The sequence below is a fragment of the Amblyomma maculatum genome, chromosome 1 (assembly GCF_055883805.1).
Source record: "Amblyomma maculatum isolate TAMU_Amacu chromosome 1, ASM5588380v1, whole genome shotgun sequence".
NCBI classification, from domain to species: domain Eukaryota; kingdom Metazoa; phylum Arthropoda; class Arachnida; order Ixodida; family Ixodidae; genus Amblyomma; species Amblyomma maculatum.
The window spans coordinates 105,864,079-105,889,048 of NC_139344.1; the positions used below are offsets into that span (position 1 = coordinate 105,864,079).

The window sequence follows — 24,970 nt, forward strand, 5'->3', positions numbered from 1 at the left end:
ACCCCATTTCGCTAACTTGCAATTGCTGTAAATTACTCGAGCATATTATATATCACTTCCCACATTTACTGCCACCTGGAACTAAATTTTTTCTCCCCTAATCAGCACGGCTTCCGGAAAAATTTTTCTTGTGACACCCAACTGTTAGAATTTACGACTGACTTGCATTTCAACATTGACGCTACCCTACAAACTATCTTTTTAGATTTTGCTAAAGACTTTGACCGCGTTGCTCATTCCTGATTGTTCTCAAAATTGACTGCTCTGTGCCTAGATTCTTTAACACTGTCATGGCTTCGTAACTTTCATTTCGCCAGCAGTTCACTACAGTTAACATTTTCACCTCCCCACTCTGTGATGTAGCATCTGGCGTACCTCAAGGTAGTGTCCTGGCCCATTATTGTTTTTAATATATATATTAACGACTTGCCCATTGACATATCTTCATCCATATGACTCTGTTGACGACTTCATCCATATGACTCTGTTGACGACTGCATCATTTACCACTCCATTAATCCTATAGATGATCACCTCGCTCTCCAAACTGATCTGAACCTCATTTTATATTGGTGTAATAAATGGAAAATGATGCTCAACTAAACTAAATGCATGGTTATCTCTTTCACTTGCAAGCGTACTAATTCCAATTTCTCGTACACCATTGACGGTACTGTAATGTCTCGGGCATCATCTTATAAGTACTTAGGTATTCACCTGACTGACCGACTGAAAAACTTTAAAGAGGAGTCTTTAAAGTAATAAAATGCGTTAATGCATTAGTTTAACGTGAGCAGGGAGGAAGTTTGAGGTAGCCAGTACAACCTCTCGCAATCACTACTGACCGACTGAAAAACTTTAAAGAGGAGTCTTTAAAGTAATAAAATGCATTAATGCATTAGTTTAACGTGAGCAGGGAGGAAGCTTGAGGTAGCCAGTGCAACCTCTCGCAATCACTAGGTGGGCTCCTCATTACAAGAGCCCTTTGGTGACCACCGCGGCTCGGACTCGGAGGACCAGGGCCTACTGGCTCGCCAGGTTGGAGCAGCCGAGCAGGGCTGCCTCCCAGTCCTCGCGAGTGGGGCTGGGTTTGGGGGCGAGGTTCGGAGTTGACTGGCATGCCCATACCATATGGAAGATGTCTAAAGCTTCGCACAGTGCGGGCATTTTCCTGTACTGGCAGGATCAAAGTGTTAATTTTAAAACTGCCAGGCACAGCAGTGTTTTGGTGTAAAGGTCTTCGGAGCCCTTACAAGGCTTGTGATAAATTGCACGGCCGAATTTGAACAACTAAGTAATTTCTCGAGAAGTGAGGGCTGGATTGGGTTTGGGATCTGTATCGAAAGGGTCTGAAGGCGTTGCCTGGAGAGTGAGCCTGCGGGTGGCGGCGTCTGCCGTTTCATTGCCTTCGAGGCCCATGTGAGCTGGAGCCCATACAATCGTTCAAGACGCGGGGGCCCCGATGCAGTAACTGTTTTGAAGGATGCGGTACGCAAAGAGAGGAATGTACCCGTTTAATATTTCTGCAGGCCCCTCTCGAGTCGGTGACAATGACTCGCGAGTCCTGGTCTGCGGCGGCTAACGCGATGGCAACCTCTTCTGCATGTGCTATGTCTTGAGCTCAGAACGTTAGGTCATTCACCACGACTTTTTGGTGGACGACTGCGGCTGTGTACCACCCCCCCATGGTGAGGGCTGGAGGTGTTCACATAGAAGATTCCGCGTTTGTTCCCATAGTGACGGGCCACTGCCTCCACCCATGCAAGGCGCCTGCCACTGTGGCCGTCACATATCATGTTGGCCGGAAGGGGGCGCACGTGCAGGGAGTGGAGGTAAAGAGTCGAGTAGAGGACTTGACTGGTCATGAATGCATGCGCCAGTCGCAAGGCATCTGTGCATCGTAACCCCCCGCATTTGTTGGAAATCCGGCGGACCATCTGCTCCCCTACATTGGGCAATTTCGCTAGTGTTGTATCAGCCCGTCGATGTTCGTGGATATAGAGACCGAGTACTCCAATCTCATCATGTTCGGCTATCGGGCTGCTGGCCAGGGGTAGTTCCATTTTGGTGGTGCCCTTAGGCGACGGGCGAATGTGCACAAATTCGGATTTGGACGGTGAGCAATGAAGGCCGCAGCGGCGGGCGTAAGCGTCCACGATCTCCGTCGCATGCTGCAGGTTGGCCTCAATGTCTCCAACCGATTCGTGTTTGGCCCAGATGGTTATGTCATCGGCATAGCGCATGTGCTGTATGCCTTCAACCTTCTCCAGCTGAGCCGGGAGTTTCATCATGGCCAGATTGAAAAGGTATTCACCTCACGTATAATCTTTCATGGGCCACGCATATTCAATCCATTTGTGCCAAAGCTTCAAGATCACTTGGGTACCTGCACCGGAACTTGCGAAATGCCCTTAATTAAGTGAGAAAAGAGACTTACTTGACAATAGTACGTCCACAACTAGAATTCGCTTCACCTACGGGCCCCCATATCAAAAGTACCTCATCAACTTGCTTGAATCCGTGCAAATTAGAGCCGCTCCCTTTATCACACAAATGTTCAGTCCTAATTTCAGCATAACTAAGATCAAACTTGATATCTCTCTCGAACTATTAAAACATTTGTCGCTCCATCGCTGTTTTATGTTTGCTTTATAAATATCGTCACAGCACCGGGCCATCTGATTTGCCCCTCTAAGAACCTACATGCATTTCACGCCGCCTACGTAACGAGTACAGTATTAAACGCATACACAGGAGAACCCAGGGCCTTCAATTCATCTGCCCTTCCATGTGCCATTGTTCTTTGGAATGATCTTCCCGACAGTATCGCATCGTTCAGCAACCATCAACCATTCCAAGACCAGCTGCCCAAACATTGCATTTAATGACCCTGTCTTTTTATAGGTTGTACTGTGCCATAAGTTATTTTTCTCCTCGTTACTAATATATTATGGTTTGGTTTCTTGTGCAGTTTCAGCAATTTGCCCTTTTTATGGCTACTGCTTTTTCTTTATATGTGTATTGAGCACATGCGATGCAAACTTGTCACTTTTTATGTACCCTTTAATAAACCGTTGATCGCGGCGATGTATGTCTAGTCATTTGCCCTGTATAATCATAATTGTTTTTACTCTTTGCCTTGTACTGCACATTATATTTAACTAATTGTTCCTATTGTACTTACTTTGTTATTTTGCCCCCTTACTTAATGCCCTCCCGGGCCCTGTAAGGTATTTTGAATAAATAAATTACCTGAATCTGAACGTTTGGCCCTTTAAATTGCAGTGAAATCGCGCTGTTCTGATCGGCCGCAGATCGAGAAATACGCGCTTCGCCGGCATCATTTTGGTCTCGTTCGAAAGATAGTAATTCAGGCTATTTCCATGTCCCGATTGGCGTATGTGAGCAAACTCCCGAAGCGGAAAACAAAGGGCCGAAATTGCGCGAAACACGCGCTGCTGTTGGGTTCCGAAAGCATGCCGGCGTCGGCTGCTTGCAGCCTGGCGCCATTTTGAAAAGGTCGCGTAGTTAGGCCTAGCTGGTTTAGAGACGTTCCGTCGTCACGACCGCGGCTTAAAACACGAAACATTTAGGTTCGAGCGTCATACTGGCTTAAAAAACGAAGAAAGGTAGAGATAAGAGGCGCGCCGGTGACGTGGCAACGCGGCATCTCGTTGTCTGCAATCAGCGATGAAGCGCCGATGGTCCGCGATTGGCCCTCCGCGACTGGCAGATAAGGGCGTAGCCGGCGGCGCTCGGCACCACAGACAGAAGAGCGAACAATTCTTACGTGCATAGTCATCGTGACGATGCAGATGTAAAAGTGATACCTAAGCAGTTTTCATGGGCGCGACTGGTCGAGCACTCGGAAAAGTTAGTGGCACGGCGGCAGCGGCGATCGTGAAACAGCGTCGAGCGTGGCATTCGAAATCGCAAACCTTGTCGAAATAAATTTGCTTCCGAGATGATTGGAAATGATGCATTCACACCAAAAACCAGTCAACTCATCTTATCGAGTTGCTGTTAGTCTTGGTAATTCAAAAATTTGCTAATAAATATTTTTCGCTGACTTCTCAAAACTGAATTTTGAACACAGTCATTATTTTGGAGGAGTGATATCTTGCTTTCTATGGGCACCCTGCAGAAACCCAGGAGGCAGCACTCGTGGAGAACAGGTGGTGGTGGTGAACTCTTTTATTAGGCCCAAAAACAGGGGATCAGTCAAAGGACCAGTTGCGCTGACTTAGAGGAGGTCGGCGGGGATCCTTTGGGATGCCGCAGCCTCCACTGCGCGCTGGATAAGCCAGCGTTGGTCTGCTGGCTCGGAAGTACACAGGCGGCGGCAGCGGCGATCGTGAAACAGCGTCGCGCGTGGCATTCGGAATCGCAAACCTTGTCGAAATAAATTTGCTTCCGAGTTGATGGGAAATGATGCATTCACACCAAAAACCAGTCAACTCATCTTATCGAGTTGCTATTAGTCTTGGTAATTCAAAAATATGCTAAAAAGTATTTTTCGCTGACTTCTCAAAACTGAATTTTGAACACAGTCATTATTCTAGAGGAGTGATATCTTGCTTTCTATGGGCACCCTGCAGAAACCCAGGAGGCAGCACTCGTGGAGAATAGGTGGTGGTGATGAACTCTTTTATTGCGCCCAAAAACAGGGGATCAGTCAAAGGACCGGCTGCGCTGACTTAGAGGAGGTCGGCGGGGATCCTTTGGGATGCCGCAGCCTCCACTGCGCGCTGGATAAGCCAGCGTTGGTCTGCTGGCTCGGAAGTACACAGGAGAGACTCCCACGCCTCTGGGGTGTTTGTGTTGTCTGTGTTGTAATGTGTACAAGTCCACACCATGTGTACGAGTGTGGCCGGAGTTGAGCAGAGTTTACACATAGGGGCTATCTGATCCGGCTGCGCCACTAATGGGCGCCGAAGGATTTTTGTGGTGGCCGGCGTGCGCTTGAAAGAGGCGGCCATAGGAATGAAATCGCAGTCTGTGCAACGAAATGGTGGCAGTTTCCACCAGCTGGAGTGATGTAGCGAAGCATAAACAATGCGGGAGCCACACGACACAAGATGCAGCGACAGGGACGAGCCTTGGCAGCCCGCTGGCCATTTATTTCTAAGCTGAAAATACGAGAAACAGAGAAGTAGAAGTGCGCGCAGTTGGAAAAGGCTGAGCAAAAAACGAAGGGGGAGGGAGGTGGGGGGTGTAAAAAACACCGTAAAAATGTAGAAAAATACAAAAAACATTAGTGGCGAACACCTCCTCCTCCCATGTGTGGTAGAGCTTCACAAAGGCCAACCTGGAACGCTCCAAGCTGGACTGGCTAAGAAGAAGAAGAAAAAAAAAAAAAACGGCAGTGGGTAATTGAGCGGCCGAGAAGGATGGAACACGTATGGGAGAATAGGAATGAATGAGGCTGGAGCCCAGAAAAAAAAAAAAAACCTGAAAAAAAAAAAAAGGAAAAGCCAGAAAACGATTACTGGGGCTTGACAATGCCGCAAGCACTTATACAGGCACTTATAACTCACCCAGCAACCTACTCTATACAGTCGAACCCGGATATATCGAACTCAAAGGGGATCGCGAAATAGTTCGATATATCAATAATTCGATATATAAAAATCGGTTTGGGACGGCACTTACGATGCGAAAAAAACGATACCGTAGTTGTCACGTAATCAACTCATTCGCATAATGAACCCACCCTCCACGTTTGCACTGGAGAATTTGTAAAAAGAAAAAAAAAAAAGCGTTAAGGCCAGCTCGCTCACATGCAAGTGATTAAGCAATTTCCAACTTGTTGGAACTGCGTCCCTCTGCCGTTTGAGCACACCGCGGCAGCTCAAAACAAGGTTTCTGTATCGCAGCGGCAGACATCGCCAGCGTTTTGGCTTGCATGTCGCACTCCGTTTGGGTCGTCTCATCCACAGCTCATTTCTTGGCAGCGTGCCAAGATGCTGCGCAGCGATAACGTCCCAGCGTTTTTATCTTATGATAGCTCCTGCGGCGGCGGGGAGCGAACTTGGCAGACTGCCCGTGATGGCTTGATTGCACAAGCCTGGTTCGATTTATCACGCCGCGCTTGGGGCGGGCGCAGGCCACTGCCATAAAATCATTGAAAAGTGTGGTACAGTAGCTGCAAATGCTGTTTGAAGCGAAAAATGCTAAAAGCCGGTGTCATGATAGCAGCTGACCGCGTGCTTTTGTTGATTCATACATGCAAGGATAAACGACTAAACGACTCCCGCAAAAAAAAAGAAAAAAAGCTTCGTAACTGTTACATCACAAGTACGCGCATTGTGCGTTCCGTGCTTCCATGAACCACAGACGGACGCTCGATGTGGAAAGGCGTTTATTCAGGCCGAACAACTGGCTTATATAGCCTGACCGGGAGAGGGGGAAGGGGGAAAGAAAGAACGAGGGGAAGGGTGGAAGGCATTCTGGCTGGCGTTCGCCAAAGGCAGAACTATATGCAGAACGTTTTAAAACATTTCTCTTCCCTTAATAAGACAGTCGCTGTACCAGCTTCCTTTGGCGCGTGGAACATCGAAGTGTCGGCGTTGTACACAATGGCTGCGTCGATGTGGTTCCTGCTTGCTGTTGATGTGGACAGCTTTCGGCGTCTTGCGCCGGTGACAAATTCGCCGGTGACGTTGAGGCTGGCTGTGGGGTATCTGCTCGAGGAACCGCGCACTGCACTCCTTTGTCGTGGGCTACAGGCGTCAGTATACTAACTTGCACAGCACTGTCTTCCGCTGGGCTGTGATCTTGCGCACGTGGAGGAGTTGTGTGTCGAACACGCACCTGGTCGACGTGATGCCTGACCGGTCCGGCCGGTGTCTCTATGGTGACCATCCGTGACCCTCTTGTAGACGTGACTGTTCCAGGCCGCCATTTTTCTCCTACCCCAAAGTTGCGCACATACACTCCAGCTCCAGGAAGAGGTGGTGACCATACATGTGGTTCAGAGATTGAACCTGTAGGGATGGGGGGAAAGCATGCATCTAGGCGAGAGCGGAGACGATAACCAAGAGCGCCTCTGACGGAGACTTGCCCGAACTGTTAGGTGTTCTTCTGTAATTAAAGAGCAGTCTGGATATGTGGATATCTAATCTTCCAGATCCCATCTTTTTGAGGCCATCCTTAATCGTTCTGACTGCTCTTTCCGCCAACCCATTTGACGATGGGTGAAACGGTCGCAGCTGAGTAATTCTTTTTCATGAAAGTGTCAAATTCAAGACTGTTGAACTTAGTCCCGTTATCAGATACCACAGTCCTTGGGATTCAAAACCTGCTGAATATCTTGCGCAAGGAATTCACTGTCGCAGTAGCATTAGCTTGCTTCATGGGAACTGCCGCAATCCACTTACTGTGTGCATCAACTACAACGAGAATCATGCTTCCCGCTAATGGCCCTGCGAAATCTACATGTATTCTGGACCATGGTTCTCGAGCGGCCAGCTTTCTGGTGGTGCTGCGGCTGGCATGGGCAAGTTTTGGACACAGTTTTGACATGTTGCTGATAGTCGTTCTATGTCGTGGTCCAATCCTGGCCACCAAAATGATGATCTGCTTTCATCGCTGTAGATCCCTGATGTGTTTCGTGCAGCAGGTGTAGAATACGGTCTCGCGCTTCTTTTGGCACTATTACGCGGTGCCCCCAGTACACCAGCCCGTGGACCAAAGACAGCCCTTGTCGTTTGTCAAAAAATGGGATAACGCTCTCATCAGCCGTCGATGGCCAGCCATCCCTTGTCAACAACGCAACCCATTTTAGTTGCGGGTCATTCACAGTTAATTGCTTCAGTTCATCAAAGGACACCATTCCGTCATAGAGTCCTGCTAGAGCAAGAATGTAATCAGGGGGATCTTCTGATTGCAACTCTGTCATACGTTGTGGCAGTCGACTCAGGGCGTCTGCAGGCATAAGTTGCTAACCCGACGAGTACTGTAGCTTGTAACGGAAACCACCCAGGAACAGAGACCAACGTTGTATGCGCACGGCTGCCAGCGATGGGGTCGGTCGATCAGCTCTCAGCAATCCCAGGAGAGGCTGGTGATCAGTAACAAGTGTGAACTCTCGACCTACAAGAAAATCTCGGAACTTCATTACGCCAAATACAAGTGCAAGGGCTTCGCGTTCGAGTTGCGAGTAATTTCGTTCAGCCTTTGTTAAGGTTCGCGAACAGAAGCCTATAGGGAACCAAAGCTGGAGTTTGCTCCGCGACGCCAGCGCTCGGTTTCCAGCGAAGCGGAGAGGAACTACAAAACCTACGCGCATCCGCGCCCGCGCTGCGCGCGGCTGTCTGCGGAATCTGCGCAGCCCGCTCGCTCGGGAGCGTGTGCTACAGGCAGCCGCACGTGCACGCGGAGCGGGAGAAGGAGAGTGAGGACGAGGGGGGATGGTCGTGCGTCCGTGCGCGCAAAGCCGGCGCTCTTTGCCAGTGGTGTTTCTTATTTTTGCTTTTTTCTGTGCCCCAGCTGACATAGAGGCTGACTGGAGGCACGCTTTTTATCGGTGCTTTCGAAAGTGAGAAATTATGATTAATTGATCGTCGCGGACATTGTTTTTAAAGAGCGCTTGTTGGCAGGCTCAGACAAAAAAAAAAAAAAAAAAAACGCGAATTCGGTACTCGAAGGCAGAGGCAAGCGACAGGTATTTTGAAAGACTTGAGGCGGCACCTCTTGATGTCTCTTCCATGTTGTTCAGAGAATGAAGGGTCCAGCCTTCTCGTTGAGAATTGATACGCGTGTACACAGCGACGAGTGCTCTGGGCGCTGGTTGGGGAGCTTCCTTTTCATTTGTGACTGCTCACTTTAAAGGGGCCTATTCAACTCTTTGGGGACAGACGTTTTAGGTGATGCTGCCGGCGCCGTGGTGCCTGCTTTCGGCACGTTTAGGACGCGTTCCCTACAAAGGCACAAAGCATGCCGCCTTACCCTTTGGTTCCTGTTGACAGCGGTCAGGGGGAGTTCGCTGCTGTGGCGCTGCCATCCGAAATCAATGACTTATCTACCTTTAACGATGACAGGTTTCTTAACGACCTGGATCACTGACGAGAAGCCGAGGCATGCCATCCTTTCGGCAGTTTCCTCTCTCCGTGAGACGAAGAGCGAGGAAATGCCTGACGACTTTTCATGCAGGCGGGGACATTTCTCCAAGTAAACCTTTGTCTTCTTAATTCCACAGCTACGCTGTGCAATCCCTAGTTCAGTTATCTCCTCTAGCGAATGCGCAGTTTTGAGCTCCCGAAGCAAGATCGCGCTTCGGATTGGCACTTGGCAGTAGCGACGAGTGCGTTGGAAACGTCCTAATCTACTTCTGCATTCATCGCAGGGCACACCTGCGCAGCCGTACTAGGCGCCAACACTGTTTCATCTGGAAGCCACCATCGTGAAAACGCAAATTACGCTGGTCACCACCGGTTCAAGGAGGCGTCGTTGTCGGCTGCGTTGTGACCTGCTACGTTTGCTTCCACGTTACCTCAGCCACTACAAAAGGAACACCTTCATCGACATTCGCGGCACTTGGCAGTAGCGACGAGTGTGTTGGAAACGTCCTAATCTACTTCTGCATTCATCGCAGGGCACACCTGCGCAGCCGTACTAGGCGCCAACACTGTTTCATCTGGAAGCCACCATCGTGAAAATGCGGATTATGCTGGTCACCACCCGGTTCAAGGAGGCGTCGTTGTCGGCTGCGTTGTGACCTGCTACGTTTGCTTCCACGTGACCTCAGCCACTACAAAAGGAACACCTTCATCGACGTTCGCGGCACTTGGCAGTAGCGACGAGTGCATTGGAAACGTCCTAATCTACTTCTGCATTCATCGCAGGTTAGTGAAAACAACACATTGATCTTAAGCATTATTATTGGCCCCTCGTCGCTGCTGCCAAGTGTTTTTCATTTCAGTTCATTTTATTTGCTTTCAAGTGAAAGTGGTTTTAAGGGAAAGTGCTTTGTGAACTTGTGCTGTTCTCCGTCTGTTTGCTGAGGCCTATCGAGTGTTCTGCAGAGAGACATATTTTCAAAAATGACTGGGAAAGAGGCGGTAAAAGCGAAAGATGAGTTTAAAGCTGATATCGCAAAGCTACGAGAAGAAATTAAAGCTGAAATCAAAACATTTCGTGAATCGATGGAGGGAGAAATGCGTAATGAAATTAGAGAACTGAAGAGTGAAAAACAAGGCTTAATTAAAAGCATCGAGTTCGCACATGACTATCAGAGAGCTTGAGGAAAAGCTGAATGCAGAGATCGCTAAAAACAAGAAACTTGCTGAAGAAAATGAGACCCTTCAGTCATTGCACACGAGTCTGGAAGGTAAAATGCTTGACTTGGAGAAGCGACTTACTCTTTCTGAGCAATACTCGAGAAGAGCCAACCTAGAAATTCAAGGAGTCAACAAAAATGACAGCGAGTATGTGTTTGACATAGTCTCAAAAATAGGAATTGCAATTAGTGAGCCTATTGAAGAACGCGATATTGAAGCCTGTCATAGAGTGCCGACACGTAAGGCAGACAAGTCGAATATTGTGGTTAAGTTCCGGTCTCAAGCCAAACGCGACAAGGTACTTCAGAAAGCCAAAAAAATGAGGCTGACAAACACTGATGTTGGGATAGAAACTTCGGACCCTATATACGTAAACGAACACCTCTGCCCGGCACAAAAGAAACTGCTTGCATACGCTGTTAAAAAAAAGTATGAGCATCAGTGGGAGTCTGTCTGGTCGCAAAATGGAAAAATTTTCATGAGGCAATCTGATGGCTCGTCGGTTATGCCGATAACCAGCGAGAAAGACCTTATCAAGATCTTCTCGTCGGAAAGCAGTCGTGTGAGTTAGAAACAGGCGATATTCATAGCTCACCTAGCAATTGAAATGGGGCGTCCTTCTGCTTGGTAATCCGTAACAATTAAAAAAAAAAATGGCCTATCACAAACTTGCACTACCACAACAGGTGAAACTAAAGGACCGAAGGTGTGAAACTGCCCTGCACTTTAATGCCCGCTCAGTAGGAAATAAGGAAGAAGAAATCACGTTCTTGTTAAGACAGTTCACTTTTGAATTTACGGTTTTGATGCTCACTGAAACATGGTATCAATCTGGCTGCAAGATGTTGGAATTACCCGGTTACGAAACCTTCTTCCTTAACAGACCAAATAAACGATGCGGCGGTGTCGCTATCTATACTCTCGCGTGCAAAAGATGCCACATTCTGCCTAATCTTAGTGAGGTTACAGAAGATTATGAAGTTTTAACACTGCAAAATCGAAACCAAGTGATCTCTGTTGTATATCGCCCCGCAAATGGCAACATGAAGGCTTTTACAGATTATTTTGACCGGATTCTAGAATATGCGTCACTGAACAAATGCTCGATTTTGTGCAGTGGTGATTTTAATATCAATATGCTTGACCAGAATGCTACTGTACGTGATTTTAACATGAAACTTATGTCCTGCGGTTTTGTAAACTTAATAGAAACACCAACACGTGTCACGTGCACTAGTGCGACTGCACTTGATTTATTAATTACGGATATTGAAACCAGTGTACTCTCTTGCGGTACAATTGCTTCTGATGTAAGTGATCACTGTCCAGTATTTGTCGTTTTTCGGAATGAGCATGTTAAGCGAAACATTGTGAAACTGTCCATACGTGTGCAGCGCATCAACGATAGCTCATTGGAAGCTTTTAAGCACGATATTATGAACTTTGACTGGTCTTGTGTGTTGCAGAAAACGAGCATCAATGATGCGTACGACCTATTTTTTCACCATTTCCTTCGTCTTTATTCGAAGCACTTTCCGCTGGAAGTAAACACCCCTCCCAAAAAGATAAGAAAACCATGGGTTACAAAAAAATTGTTCAAAATGATAAAGGACAAAAATTGCCGGTATCAAATGTTTCTTCGAACACGCACAGAAGATGCGCTGCTTTCTTTCAAAAAGCTAAGGAACCGATTGAACGCGGAGCTACGGAAAGCTAAAAATATCTATTATCAGCGGCTCTTTTCTAACGTCAGTTCAAGTAAACCTGATATTACCTGGAAAGCTTTAAATGATGTCCTTGGTCGCCGTGTAAATAACCATGCTACGAAAACGATGCTTGTCAGTGGAAACGAAGTAAGGGGAAGAGCACTCGCACAACACTTCAACAAACATTTTCTTAATAGTGTTACTTCATCTCAAGATCCTACAGGCACCCTTATCGCCGGTTATCCTAGTCAGGTTAGCGAAACTATATTCTTCGAGCCAACTGATGCAAGTGAAGTTTACAACATGTATATGGGAATTAGTAATAGCAAAGCCTTAGATTTAAACGCCATGCAGATGACACCGTTGAAATATGTCATATCTATAATTTGTCCCCTGCTTTCTCATATCTATAATCTGGCACTTGAATCCGGAGTTTTTCCCAACGGAATGAAAACTGCAAAAGTGTCAGTAATTTATAAAGGGGGCAACCGAAACTTACCAGGAAACTATAGGCCGATTTCGGTGCTCCCCGTGTTTTCTAAGGGACTGGAAAAGCTTATCTCTTCAAGAATAACGAAGTTTTTTGATAAACATAAGGTAATATCTGAGTCGCAGTTTGGTTTCAGGACAGGCAAATCAACAGAAACAGCCTTATTAGCAATGAAAGAAATTATCTTGAACAATATTAATGACAACTTGTATACGGTGGGCCTTTTCCTTGATTTTAGTAAGGCATTTGACTGCTTAAATCATGCGATCCTTGCTTATAAACTTCAAATGTACGGAATCCGTGGTAAACCACTCAGACTGTTTGAAGATTATCTCCAAAACAGAAGCCAGTCAGTATCTGTAGATAATGAACTTTCATCCCCTTTACCTATTAGCTGTGGTGTCCCGCAAGGGAGCGTACTTGGACCCCTTTTGTTTAATACCTATATAAATGACATTGTAACTATAGATCCTTCTATTCATTTTGTAATTTACGCCGATGATAGCACATTACTTCTTTCAGGCCATAATCTCAATGATGTAATAGCGAAAGGTAACGACCTACTGGATAGATTATCTAGGTGGTCAATGATGAATAAATTAAAGATAAATCCTACAAAGTCGAAGGCTGTAATATTTCGCGCAAGAAATAAGCCGACAACACCAAACTGTGTACTGAAGTTTGAAAACCAACAAATAGAAATTGTTGAGGAACATAAATCCCTTGGTGTATATTTTTCATCTCATTTAAACTGGAATGCTCACATTGAACATATCTGCAAAAAACTCTCTTCTGTCTGTGGGGCCCTCTCGCGATGTCGTGCAACTCTACCTATGAAGTGTAAACTAAAAGTTTATTACGCATTATTTTTTTCTCACCTTAACTACTGTAGTTTAGTGTGGGCCACAATGACCAAGGCAAACATAAATAAGCTTCTCGTATTGCAAAAGAAAATTGTTAGAATAATAGCTAATGTTGATTATGCGACCACCTCCAAATGTGCATTCCAAGCTCATAATATTATCCGTGTTGATCAATTGTATAATTATAGGTTACTACAAATCATGTATTTTTCGAAGGCATCCGTTGCCGAATATTATTCTTCCTTAGCATCTTTGGAGACTCATCGTGCTAACATGCACACAAGAAGTACTAATGAATGGAATGTACCACGTTTACGCACTAATTATAAATTACAAATGCTATCTTACAACCTGCCCCCTGTTTTAAACACTTATCAAAATACAAGAGGATACACAAAAGCCGAGCTGCGCAAATATTTTGTTCAAATGTGATTTTATGCTTCCGTTTGTAGATTGCTGAATGTTTGCCCAGTTGACATTTTTCCCTTAAAAAGTGCGCATTTCAACTGTTTTTCTCTTTGTGCCATTTACTTTAAAGCTTATTGTGCATATCCGTGTGTATTTAATGTTTTGTTATTTGAATGTGACTACTGTATATATGACAGATTTGGAGATTTCCTTCACCACTCGTCTGCTGCTGCTTGTAAGGGTTTCCTGGACACTGTCAAGCTGCGAAGGCAGCTTTTATCCGGGAAACCCTCCAGTTGAACCTGGAAATAAACTTATTATTGTATTGTATTGTATGAGGATAGGACGATTAACGTATGTGTTTTCCCTTTATAAGCGCCGAGTGATGGCATTAATGACATATATCTGTTTCTTGAGGCCGACTTGGTTCTGCGATGGCTGCTGCGGCACCGCCAGTCACAAACAGAGGTGCGAGATACGAGCGGTACGAGATACCTAAAAAAAAACAGACAACCATCGTTTCAACACGAAAGAGAGAAGAGAGAAAAACACTTTCACGAGTTTTGCGAAAAAGCGCGTCGTCACTTTTTCATTCCAGTTTTTTTTTTTTTTCTTGCCCCCTTTGTTGGAGCGCGACGGCGGCCAGAATGCGGCCGGAGGAGGAGAGAAACAACCGAGCGCGCGCGCAAACACGTGCTGGAGAGCAGCGCGGAGCAGACAACAGCATGCTTTTCTATGCGGCGGGGAGCAGACGACGCGGCCGCACTGCGCGTAGGTTTTGACGGGATCTCCATAGAGGGCGCTGACGCACAAAGCGGCGCAGCGCCCCCTGGCCCAGGTTTTCTCCCCTATGGGCTTGTTCACCTTGCCATACGTGTGGAACAGCGCAGCTCCAATCCTGTGTTGCGAAGCGTCACACTCTAACTTGAGGGCTGCAGCCGCCAATCCCGTGTTGCGAAGCGTCACACTCTAACTTGAGGGCTGCAGCCGGATTAAAATGGGCAAGTAACCCTGCCCGACGAAGGCCTTGTTTAGCTTGCATAAATGCCGCCTCCTGTTCAGGTTCCCACACCCATCGTGCGTTCTTTTCTAGCAGCTTGTACAACGGTGCAAGGACAAATGATAAATTTGGCATGAACTTGGCGTAAAATGTGATCATGACCAAAAATGCGCACAGCTCTTGCACATTTTGCGGACTAGGAGCTTGCATGATTGCTTCAATATGCTGTTCTGTCAGATGTAAGCCCTCACGGTCAATTCGGTGACCCAAGTAGGAAACCGATGCCTGGCGAAATTTACATTTGTCCAGTCCGAGTTTGACCCCGTGCTCTTGGAAACGCTGGAGCACAAGTCTTAATGTATCAGTCTCGCCGTGTTTTTCCGATACCAGAATATTGTCGAGGTATGCCTAAACACCTGGTATGCCTTGCAATATCGTGATGGCAGGCGCGGAAGCTATACCGAAAGGCAAGCGGTTGTAGCAGAACAACCCACGGTGCGAATTGATAACGCAGTTTCTTGGACTCGTCATCGAGAGGGATCTGATTATAGGCATCACGAAGGTCAAGAGTGCTGAATTGTTCGCCACCATTCAAAGACGCAAAAATGTCATCAATGACAGGTAGCGAGTACTGTTCCAGCTCGCACGCAGGATCCAGAGTTACTTTGAAATCTGCACACATTCGAACACTGCCATCCGTTTTGAGTACCGGCACAATCGGTGTAGCCCACTCAGCGTGCATTACTGGGGACAATACTCCGATAGTTTCAAGCCTTTCAATCATTTTGGATACCTTGTAACGCAATGCAAATGGAAGAGAACGGGCCTTACAGAGTTTGGTGTGGCTCCTTCTTTCAGTTGCAGATGCACTGGTGGTCCGTCTATCAGGCCCAATTCTGTGCTGAAAACATCTTGGAAGTCCGAGAGCACATCGTTCACCGTTGATGTGCAGTTCTTCCCTAAGCTCTCCGCCAGCTTCGCCCCGACGTTAAGGACTGACGACCCTGCGTTGCTGAACTTTGATATCAAGTCGCGTCCGCAGAGACTTGGTCCTGAGCAGTCAAAAACAATTAATGAGCCTTCGACGCTGGTCCCGTTGTACGAAACAAGCATATCCAACTGCCCCAGCACTGGTAAGGTCCCTAGGTAACAGGAAAGTTTGATGTGGCACGGCGACAATGGTGGCCACTGTTTCTTGCGCTGCTCAAAAACTTGCCTAGGCACAACACACAGCCGAACCAGTATCGACGATCATCTGTATATCGCTGTCACACCACGTGAACGTTCGGCGAATCGGAGGTTCCAATTGAGCTTTCCGAGACGCAACTAAAGTCCAGATGTGCATGTTGTCGGCCGCGTCATCCAAACTCTCCTCTGTTACATTTAAAGCTTGGCTTGACCTGCTCCGAGCATAGTTTTTTTTGGCGTTCCTTGCCGACGTCGCTAAGACATTTTTTTGCAAGGTACCTGCCGCAGCGGTAGCATCGAGCGTTTGTCCAGCCACAAGCGTTTCCGTTGTGTTTAGTGCTTCCGCACTGTCCATACTCTAATACCGGCTCATCGAAGCTCTGTCGACGCACGCTTATCTTCATTACAGCTGTCAAGTTCGAAGAAATTGCGTTGGCACCCTGTTCTGCTGCCTCAGAGCTGAACGCTATCGCTTTGGCTTCCGGCAGGGTGAGGTCTGTTTTCGCCAAAAGCTGCTTTTGCAGGGCACTTGACCGGACGCCACATGCTATCTTGTCGCGAAGCATTTTATCGAGCATGCTCCCGAAGTTGCAGCTATCCGCTATTTGGCGAATTTCGACAATGAAGGTATGAATAGACTCACCTTCCAGCTGGCACCGGTTGAAAAAGCGGAAACTCTCCGTTATTTCGTGGCATTTTGGGTCAAAGTATGAACTTAGGACTTCGATTACTTCTTCGTACTTCATCGCATTTGGCTTCTTCGGTGCAACTTTCCCTGAAAGCACTTGGACTGTGCGTGTGCTTAGCGCAGAGATGAGCAATGCCCTTTTCTTCATTGTATCTTCGATTCCACTTGCTTCGAAGTAGGCTTCAACCTTCGTCAGACATGCCCTCCAAGTGTCACCGCGGTCGTCATACTCGGGAAGCTGGTGATGTGCCATGGTTGAACTGGTTGCATCCAGCGTCTCAGTCTTAACCGTTGTTTCAGGTTGGTTCTCGTTGTGGGTTCGCATTGGGCTCGTCGCCACTGTTACATCACAAGTATGCGCATTGCGCGTTCCGTGATTCCACGAACCACAGACGCTCGATGTGGAAAGGCGTTTATTCAGGCCGAACAACCGGCTTATATAGCCTGACCGGGAGGGGGAAGGGGGGAAAGAAGGAATGAGGGGAAGGGTGGAAGGCATTCTGGCTGGTGTTCGCCAAAGGCAGAACTATATGCAGAATGTTTTACAACAGTAACGTTAAATCTTACGCTACGCCGTGCGTACAGCCCAACGATAAGGATAGACGACCCGCAAAAAAAAAGAAAAAAGAAAAAAAAAAAGAAAAAAAAAAGAAATAGATCTGCCGCTTCTTAACTTCCACAGGCGCCATAGCCACGTCAGCCGCCGCGCGCAGAGGGTTCGCAACACACGCTGGAGAAAGCGTCCGACGTTCTGTCTGAAAACGGGCTGAGCTGGCTTGGTGCATGCGTAGTGCGTGCTACTGCGAACGAAGGCCGGGAAAGAGAAGGAGAGAGATAGCTCGGCAAAAGAATGGGCACACCCTTGCGATTCGCTCTATTGCGTTTTTCCCCCTCTCCTTTCCATCGATTCTCTCTGGTTCATTCCCGCACCTGGCTTGCAAACGTCACGTGCTGGCATGCGGGAAACGATAACCGCAGATGTGCGCGCCTTTGGGGAATGGGCGGGGGCACTGCCCTAGCCGAACTGTCCCCTCTCATTCCTTCCGTGCGTGGCTTGAAAACGTCATGCGGCAAACGGCCGAGGGTGATGCGATCGTCTTTGGGGAAGACCCACTTTCCAGTGCGTGGTGCGGAGTTCGATATATCGAACGACCGGTGAAATTAAGTTCGATATATGACGCGGCTTTCCTATACTTTTACATGGGATTTTCAAGGGGATATTCCGCGAGTTCGATATAACCAAAATTCGGTATATCCGGGTTCGACTGTATTAGGCAGAAGACTTTTGAAGAGCTTTAGCTGTTTTGTTGGTGAGGTTGCCACTTTTCTCCACGATAAAGGAAAGGATGGCAGATTCACACTGATCGCTCTGTCCACGCAGTGCTCGCACATGGTCGCTGATACAGTGACACAGCTATGAGAATGGAAAACTCCATTATACAGCACAGCACAAGCGATCTACGGTTTCTAATACACAAGCATGCTTTCCTTTCTGTCAGACGTGTTAAGATAGTAGCGTGGCTACTTTTCTCTTTCGTTGAAAGAACGTCCTGCCTTAAATCCAGACTTGAATGCTAGTTTTCTTTTTTTTTTTTTTTATCAATCTTAATTGCCTCTTTAACGGTACTTTCAATTCTTCTGCCACAAAATTAAGTTAGGACAGGAGAAGGTAACAGGTGGCAACCAGCCTCTCGACCACTTGTTTGGAGCAGGACGGCGTGTAATGAATGCAAGATCTGTTCAGAGCGTCCACAAATAAGTAAAAAAAAGAAAAAATTAAAAATGTTACTATAATTTTGATTGAGCAGCATGGCATGAGAAAGAGGTCATCATTCAAGGTTCAACAGCTCAGTAGACATCGAAATGTCATTACAACACCAATAAATGAATAAAGTGTTTGGAATGGCAGACAAAAGTTTACGAATTGCATCTACAGGGGAGGGCGAAAGCGGACTGCTGGTACTTAGACGTTAGATGCCGCTTCTCGGCGCTTGGTAGGCGTTCGTGTCTGCAAGTCGCTCAAACGCGTTTTCTCTGTGGTGGAGAAGTCGTGGCAAACTATGTGGCGTGCTGGTGTCGCTTAGGTTGCTAAAAAAAAAAAAAAAAGAGTGACGCAAGCTTTTCATGCATGTGGTCCGACAATGGCAGAAGACAGCCACTAGCATGTCGGGATCCCAAGGAAATATGACTAGCTAGAGGTGCACAGCGGACAGCCATCTGGGCTAAGAAAACTGTCAGGGCAAGCAAGGAGAAAAGTTTACAGTTAAAAGTGTAGACTTCAGTAGAAGGAAACCGCCCAGGAGGAGAAGAAAAGTAGTGGCATAAGCGTGGAAGGAAAACGTGTAGGAGGAAAAAAGAAACGAGCTGAGAGCGAGGAAAAAATAATGAAAGAAAGCAAAAAAAAAAGTTGCCAAGAAAAATTACCGAACCTAGACGGAAGACATAATAAATGCACAATTAAAACGCTCCATTCACGTTGATTACTCTCTGCATTGTACTGGTGCTCATGCAAACCATCGTAGACAGGGAAATACAGACCGCAGGACAGCTTCAATAAAAATTACTCAATGATCAACTGCATCCACGAGCGCGGCCCACTGGCCGTGCACGGCAGTCTGAGTTGGCGTGCATCTATTACTTGCCCAATTTCTTTTAATAATTTTTTTTTACGAGTTGAGAAAGGCTGCTAACGCAGGTGAAGGTAGTGGGTCCTCTTTCGTGAAAAATGCTTCGCTGAAAATCTGGACGTGGCAAATCTGGGCATGGCTGCCAGCTAGCTCACTGCTCGCTGGATGCCAGCGATCCCAAACTTAGCGCCACTTCACTTCGCAAAGCTTATTTGGGAACGTGAAAAATATTTTATCAGGCCAGTGAAAGTGTGTGTAACCCAGCAACACAGTAACTGCAACCTAGCAATTAATTTGCGACCATAGAATGCCACGAATAATGCAGCCCACGCACAGCAAATCCACCGCTTCTCCGTTGCGCGGCCGGGTGCACGGGCCACTACAAAAATCTTCCCGCAGCGAGGGGCGCGTGCATCGCACCTGAGTTACTCCTGCACAGTGCACATAGCAGCTATCGCTATAATTTTTTTTTTTTTTCCAGAAAGATAAAATCATACGCCCTGCAACAACAATGCTTTTTAACCATTGTTTGCCAAAATTACCAAAATAGATCATTTGGCCCAGTCACCAAAATGAGCTTTTCTTTGGCAAGTTTGACAAGCCACAACTTTCTTGCAAATCATCCTAGAATGCTCAATTGTGCTTTATTGTAGCCTTTTGTGATTCTAGATTATTAAAGGATCAAAGTCGTCTCCTCAAGGTTTGATGTTTACCAACCATGCTTCCTCCAAACAAAAGACCAGCTTTCCTTAATGTATCCAAAACTACCTGCATTAGGTAAATACAGTTTGCAGTTTTGGAATGAGCATAAATTAAAAAAAAAAAAAAAGAAATGCACAAATGTTGAAAATCTGGTGCAATTCTGACCATAATTAAAAAAAATGGTTCTAAGAGGGGTGTCCCCCCTTAAACTGATGTTTTTACATTGCAATTCATTTTTTTCCTTTTTTTTTTTTTTTTAATGTGAATTTTGCCTACCCTTCCATTTTGCGGGTAGCATTGTGGTTCTTCTACTCATTAGATTTTAATGATTATTTTTTAACTGATTCGTGATTGTGCAAGGAACACAACAAAGCTATTTATAAGAAGTCTGCGCTGCATAAACATTTTGAAAACATATGAAACTCTAGAAAGGGGGAGCTTGTATTTGCTAAGCCGAAACTTCAAACTTCCATAACATTGGCTGGACGTAAGGCAAGACCATAAACGTAGCTTTATTGTATTCTTCAGACAGATCCTTACAGCTTTTAGCAATTTCCCTTCAGTAGATGTTCCTACAGGCTTCCCGATGTTTCAAACACCAAGGTTATTGTAACCATTGAACAAATTTATGTAGAACAAAACTAACAACATATTTGAAATCAGCACAGAAATTTATATAGATATTGCCGATTTCATACTGATAGCATAAATATTAGAAAAATTGTTCAAGACCCAGGTCACCCCTTAATGCAAATGCTCAGAAATTTTATATTCCTGTTTCTGTTTGGAATACCGCACCTACTGAAACATACGACCACATACTGCTGCATTGCAGAATACAGTTTGAAAACGTCATTCTGTGCCTTGTGTATGCACGGTACAGTTGTCAGTGTGTTTTTTTTTTCTAGTTTTTTTTTTTTTTGTAAAACTTCCGTCGCGGTGTCTGTGTGGTAGTGCGCTTGACTGCTGATTTCGAGAATGGAGGACTTCAAAGGGTGCTTCTCTGCTGTGGGATTTGAGTACATGTTAAACAATCACACGTGGTCAACGACACTGACGCCTGCCACTACTTCATCCGTCATAGCCGATGTCGCTTTGGTGCGTCAAACCCCGGGCCATATTTATTTTTTCTGCTGAATGCTTCTGCACATTCGTAACGGTAGTAGTGAGGACATTTTTCTTTAGAGAAATGCTCCAACGGTTCAGGAACATATCTTCCCCGCAACTAATTGTTACACTAAATATCACATAATACACCTAGATCAATGTACTTCACTTGTAGCCCACTAGAACCATTAGAATCTCTTTTCGTCTAAGTGCTGCATTAAGAGCAAACTCGTTTCTGACAAGGGGAGTAAAATACTAGCTTCATACAGGCTTAGTCCTTTCGCTGTCTGGCGTTTCTGGCCGTGACGCACCTCCAGTATCAGCTTGGTTTCAGGGAACGAGCCTTTCAGGGAAGGAGCATAGCGATTTACTTTTGATTATGAGTGCTATACAAATAAAGTAGTCAACAGAATATGCATATTTCAGTGTGCTGCAGATGTTAAATGACATCATCATCATCAGCCTGATTATAAATTAGATAAATGAGGATAATATAAGAATAAAACTGCTCGATACTTGAGAGTCTGAATCCAAGCCAGACTCTTATTTATGATCAAAAGAACCATCGCTCCAGTCCGCAGTCGAAGGTCCCGCGCGGTCAGCCATCCGAAAGTAACAGTGCGCACGGAGGGCGCACTTTTGGTTGCCCGCACAATGGAGAGAAATGGCACGTTGTGAAATCAAAATGAAAGAGGGGGATGGAAAGAGGCTAAAACAACCTCCTTTGCTTCTGCTAGCCGCAAGCAAGGGCGCAGCAAAACAGAGCGAAAGTAGCGATCGAGTCATGTGTCGACCTATTGGAGAGGCAACGGCGCGAGCCCCTGAACACGACGTGTCGTAGCAGACACGCCAAAAGAATAAAAATAAAAACCTGCAAACATGCGCACGATGGCAGAACACACACGCACGCGCCGCGAAACAAGCGCGGAGCGACCGCGCCCCTCAGCAAAGAAGGTGGTGAGGGTGGGCGCAGTCGCTCCGTACTCTTCAGTATATACGTACCAACACAACGCGGGGCGAAAATACAAACTTGTAGAAAGATTTGACAGATGGCGCAGCCTGTCCAAGTGCGCCAGCTTCGCGCTCAGGCGCGGAATTTTGAACGTATGATAGAGAACGTACCGGTACGTCGGTGACACTGTGGGGGGGAAGTGCGAAAATGTACCGGGTTAACTATCAGGGTTTAATTCGAGAATAAATACATCATAATAAGGTGAACTCCATTTCTTTTGGGATAGTTTTATACCCGGCACCTGTTTTGGAAGTAAACCTAATATTTTGCTTCACATAAGATTGAGTAACGACTCAATGATTACAGTGATAAAGAAATCTTCAGCCTTCAAAATTACTTGCCAGAACATGATAGCGTCCATGCGCAGTGGTTTTACAATATCCTCGCAGCGAGTGATCCGTAGCTTGCACTTTAAAGTTACTGAAAATTATTCGCTGATAGTAATAAATTTTGTCAAGAGTGAAAAGTTCTCCCACACGGTGAAATTGATTGAAATCGTAAAAAAACACAGTACTAATTTACCACTTATCAACATCACACACATCCGAAATCCCGTCCTCAGTTTCAGGAAATCATTTAGTCATTGCCGCAGTGCTACACTATCAGATTCTCCGACACTGGCCACAAAAAAAATCCGCCTAGTTGCGAGTTCGGCAAACTATAAATCCACTCAACGCTCTACACGTGAACAGTCAGCTTTCTTGCGCAGCAAGATTTACTGTACAGTGTCGGCGTAATATCATTTTTGGGGGATACTTGTGCCTGGTTGTCTAGCCAGAGTTGATGTGCATGCCGACCCACCAGGCAATACGCTGTCAGTGCTAGATTTAACCTGCTTAATCCTCAATTCAAGTACGATATAATGAACCGGGCTGTCTCGATTCATTCTAAAGTACTGCAGGTCAGAGGACGAACCTTGCATTTGCGTGGGCTTGACACTAAATATGCCTGTCTCACTCGCTCGTATAAGACACGTGCTCACTGTTGAAAAGGCGATAAGAAAAACTAAGCTTTCATTAGGCAAGTGGTACCAAGCCCATGAGCGTGGTACTACGCAAAAACTGTGCAAAGCGATGCCAGTAAATTGAAATGAGAATGGTTGCGTGCCTTGCTTTCCTAAAATCCGCGCTTCTTTTGCTGCATTGGCGAAATCCACGGATTCTTTTCTGTAATGTTGGAAAACTCTAACAATAAATTGCTAACGCTTTGCAGAAAGCCCGCTTTCATCGCCAAACTCTGAAGTAGACCTACGCCGTGTGCGTTTCTGCGAATGCCACCGGCTGCTGATCCACACTATTGGAGCAATGGTGGCACCACCTCTCTCTAACTCGATCACGCGGCGAATAGCATTCGCAGAAGCTATTGCGCTTCCCACTGTAGTGTCCGGCCACAAAAGACGACGACAGCCACAAAATCCTATCTGTGCGTGCTGGGCAGGTGTGCTGTGGCTGTCATCTTCTGTGGCTGGACCACGATGGCATGCTATAATGACATTCCTTTGCCACACAAAAGGTACTGGAGAATTATGTGAAGCATTGCTTAGCTAAGTACAGTGAAACCTCGTTGATATGTTTTTCTTTTTCTAAAATGCACGAAAAAACTTATCTGGAAAAAAGTATAATCCAAACTACTGCTGAATAAGTTATAAAGGCATTTATAATTGAGACTTCTACATAAAAGTGTCGATTAGGAATTATAGACATCCAGTATGCACAGCTCCTTTTATTGATCTCCCATAATTCAGTCCATATTTGCATGCCGTAAGTGCGGAAGAGATTTAGTAACAAATCCAGTTTGTGAAAGACAATGACTAGCCGCAATCACTTCCTTGTTTCTGGATGCTTCACCCCATTACACCGGTAACATGTGAAGAAGCCATTACAATGGTTTACTGTCGCCGCATTTTGGCTCATGTTGCGTCCCCCAGACCCGGCCCGTTTGTATGCAGGCAAATAGTAGTTATCAAATGGTTCACCTCTGTACCCAAAAGACACCGCAATAAAGCCACCGGGTTTCTCCTTATGAAGTGATGTTTCCGCGGGAAAGGACGCCTTGTACCGTATTTACTTGCGTATAACCTTCACCAAAATTAGAAAAAGCATTTAAAAAGTGGGAGTGCGGGTTATCTGCGAATTTTTTCCGAGGAGGGCGGTGGTCGGTTACACGGCAATGCGCAGGCTCCCCATGCAGTCCACCCTCCCCATCGTCACTGACGCTTTTCAAGCCGATAAGGCGCCAACAAAAGGCACAGCCAAATACATATACATAGCAGTCTGTTTATTCTCCACGCCATTGGTCACGCTTTGTTCAGCCAGTGGTTGTTGGACCTTTTGTCAGGAGCTGTTTCAACACCCAGTCAACCCAGTTTGCACTGTTGGCCTGCCTTGTTTTGGCACCATGAGTGCGACTCAGTGGCAGTCTTTCACAACGAAAGAGAAGCTAAAGATTATAGCCACTGCCAAAGAAATCGGCAACAGAGCTGCAGCAAAATAACATGACACAGAGTCGTGCATTCGCAACTAAAGGAAGAAAAAAAGAGTCTTGAAGCAACGATCCAGGACAGGCGACCATTTTGTGGCCCAAAGACAAGTTTGTACCCTTACCTCGAGACGCAGCTTGCCAAGTTTATTGAGGAGCAGAGGAGTCATGGCCACGGTGTTTCGATAGAGACTGCTCAAACGGAAGCCCTGAAGCTGGCCCGGGAAATGAACTTTCCACGCGAGTTTCGTGCAAGCTGTGGATGGCTTCAGCGCTTAATGACATGACACAGATTTTCGATGTAACAGCGAAAAACAATGTGTTAGTGGCTTCCTGATGCTTACGAGAAAAAAAATTGTTGAGCTTTCAACGATATGTCATCAGACTTCGGAAGGAGCAGAGCTATTTGTCATCTCAGGTG

The 24,970-nt window shown here is 46.2% G+C and overlaps 2 protein-coding genes across 4 annotated transcripts in view; both read right to left on the reverse strand.

The window, feature by feature from the left end:
- Window positions 1–24,970, reverse strand: part of Nup214 (nuclear pore complex protein Nup214) — a 224,563-nt gene that overhangs the window by 122,427 nt on the left and 77,166 nt on the right. The window lies entirely within an intron of this gene.
- On the reverse strand, window positions 1,024–16,876 carry LOC146203434 (uncharacterized). The gene is made up of 5 exons (XM_084587528.1): window positions 16,579–16,876; window positions 15,579–15,706; window positions 7,948–8,086; window positions 6,814–6,986; window positions 1,024–1,176 (listed from the first exon to the last, which is right to left on the reverse strand). The coding sequence occupies exons 1-5, from the start codon at window positions 16,874–16,876 to the stop codon at window positions 1,024–1,026; spliced, it is 891 nt and encodes a 296-aa protein (XP_084443654.1).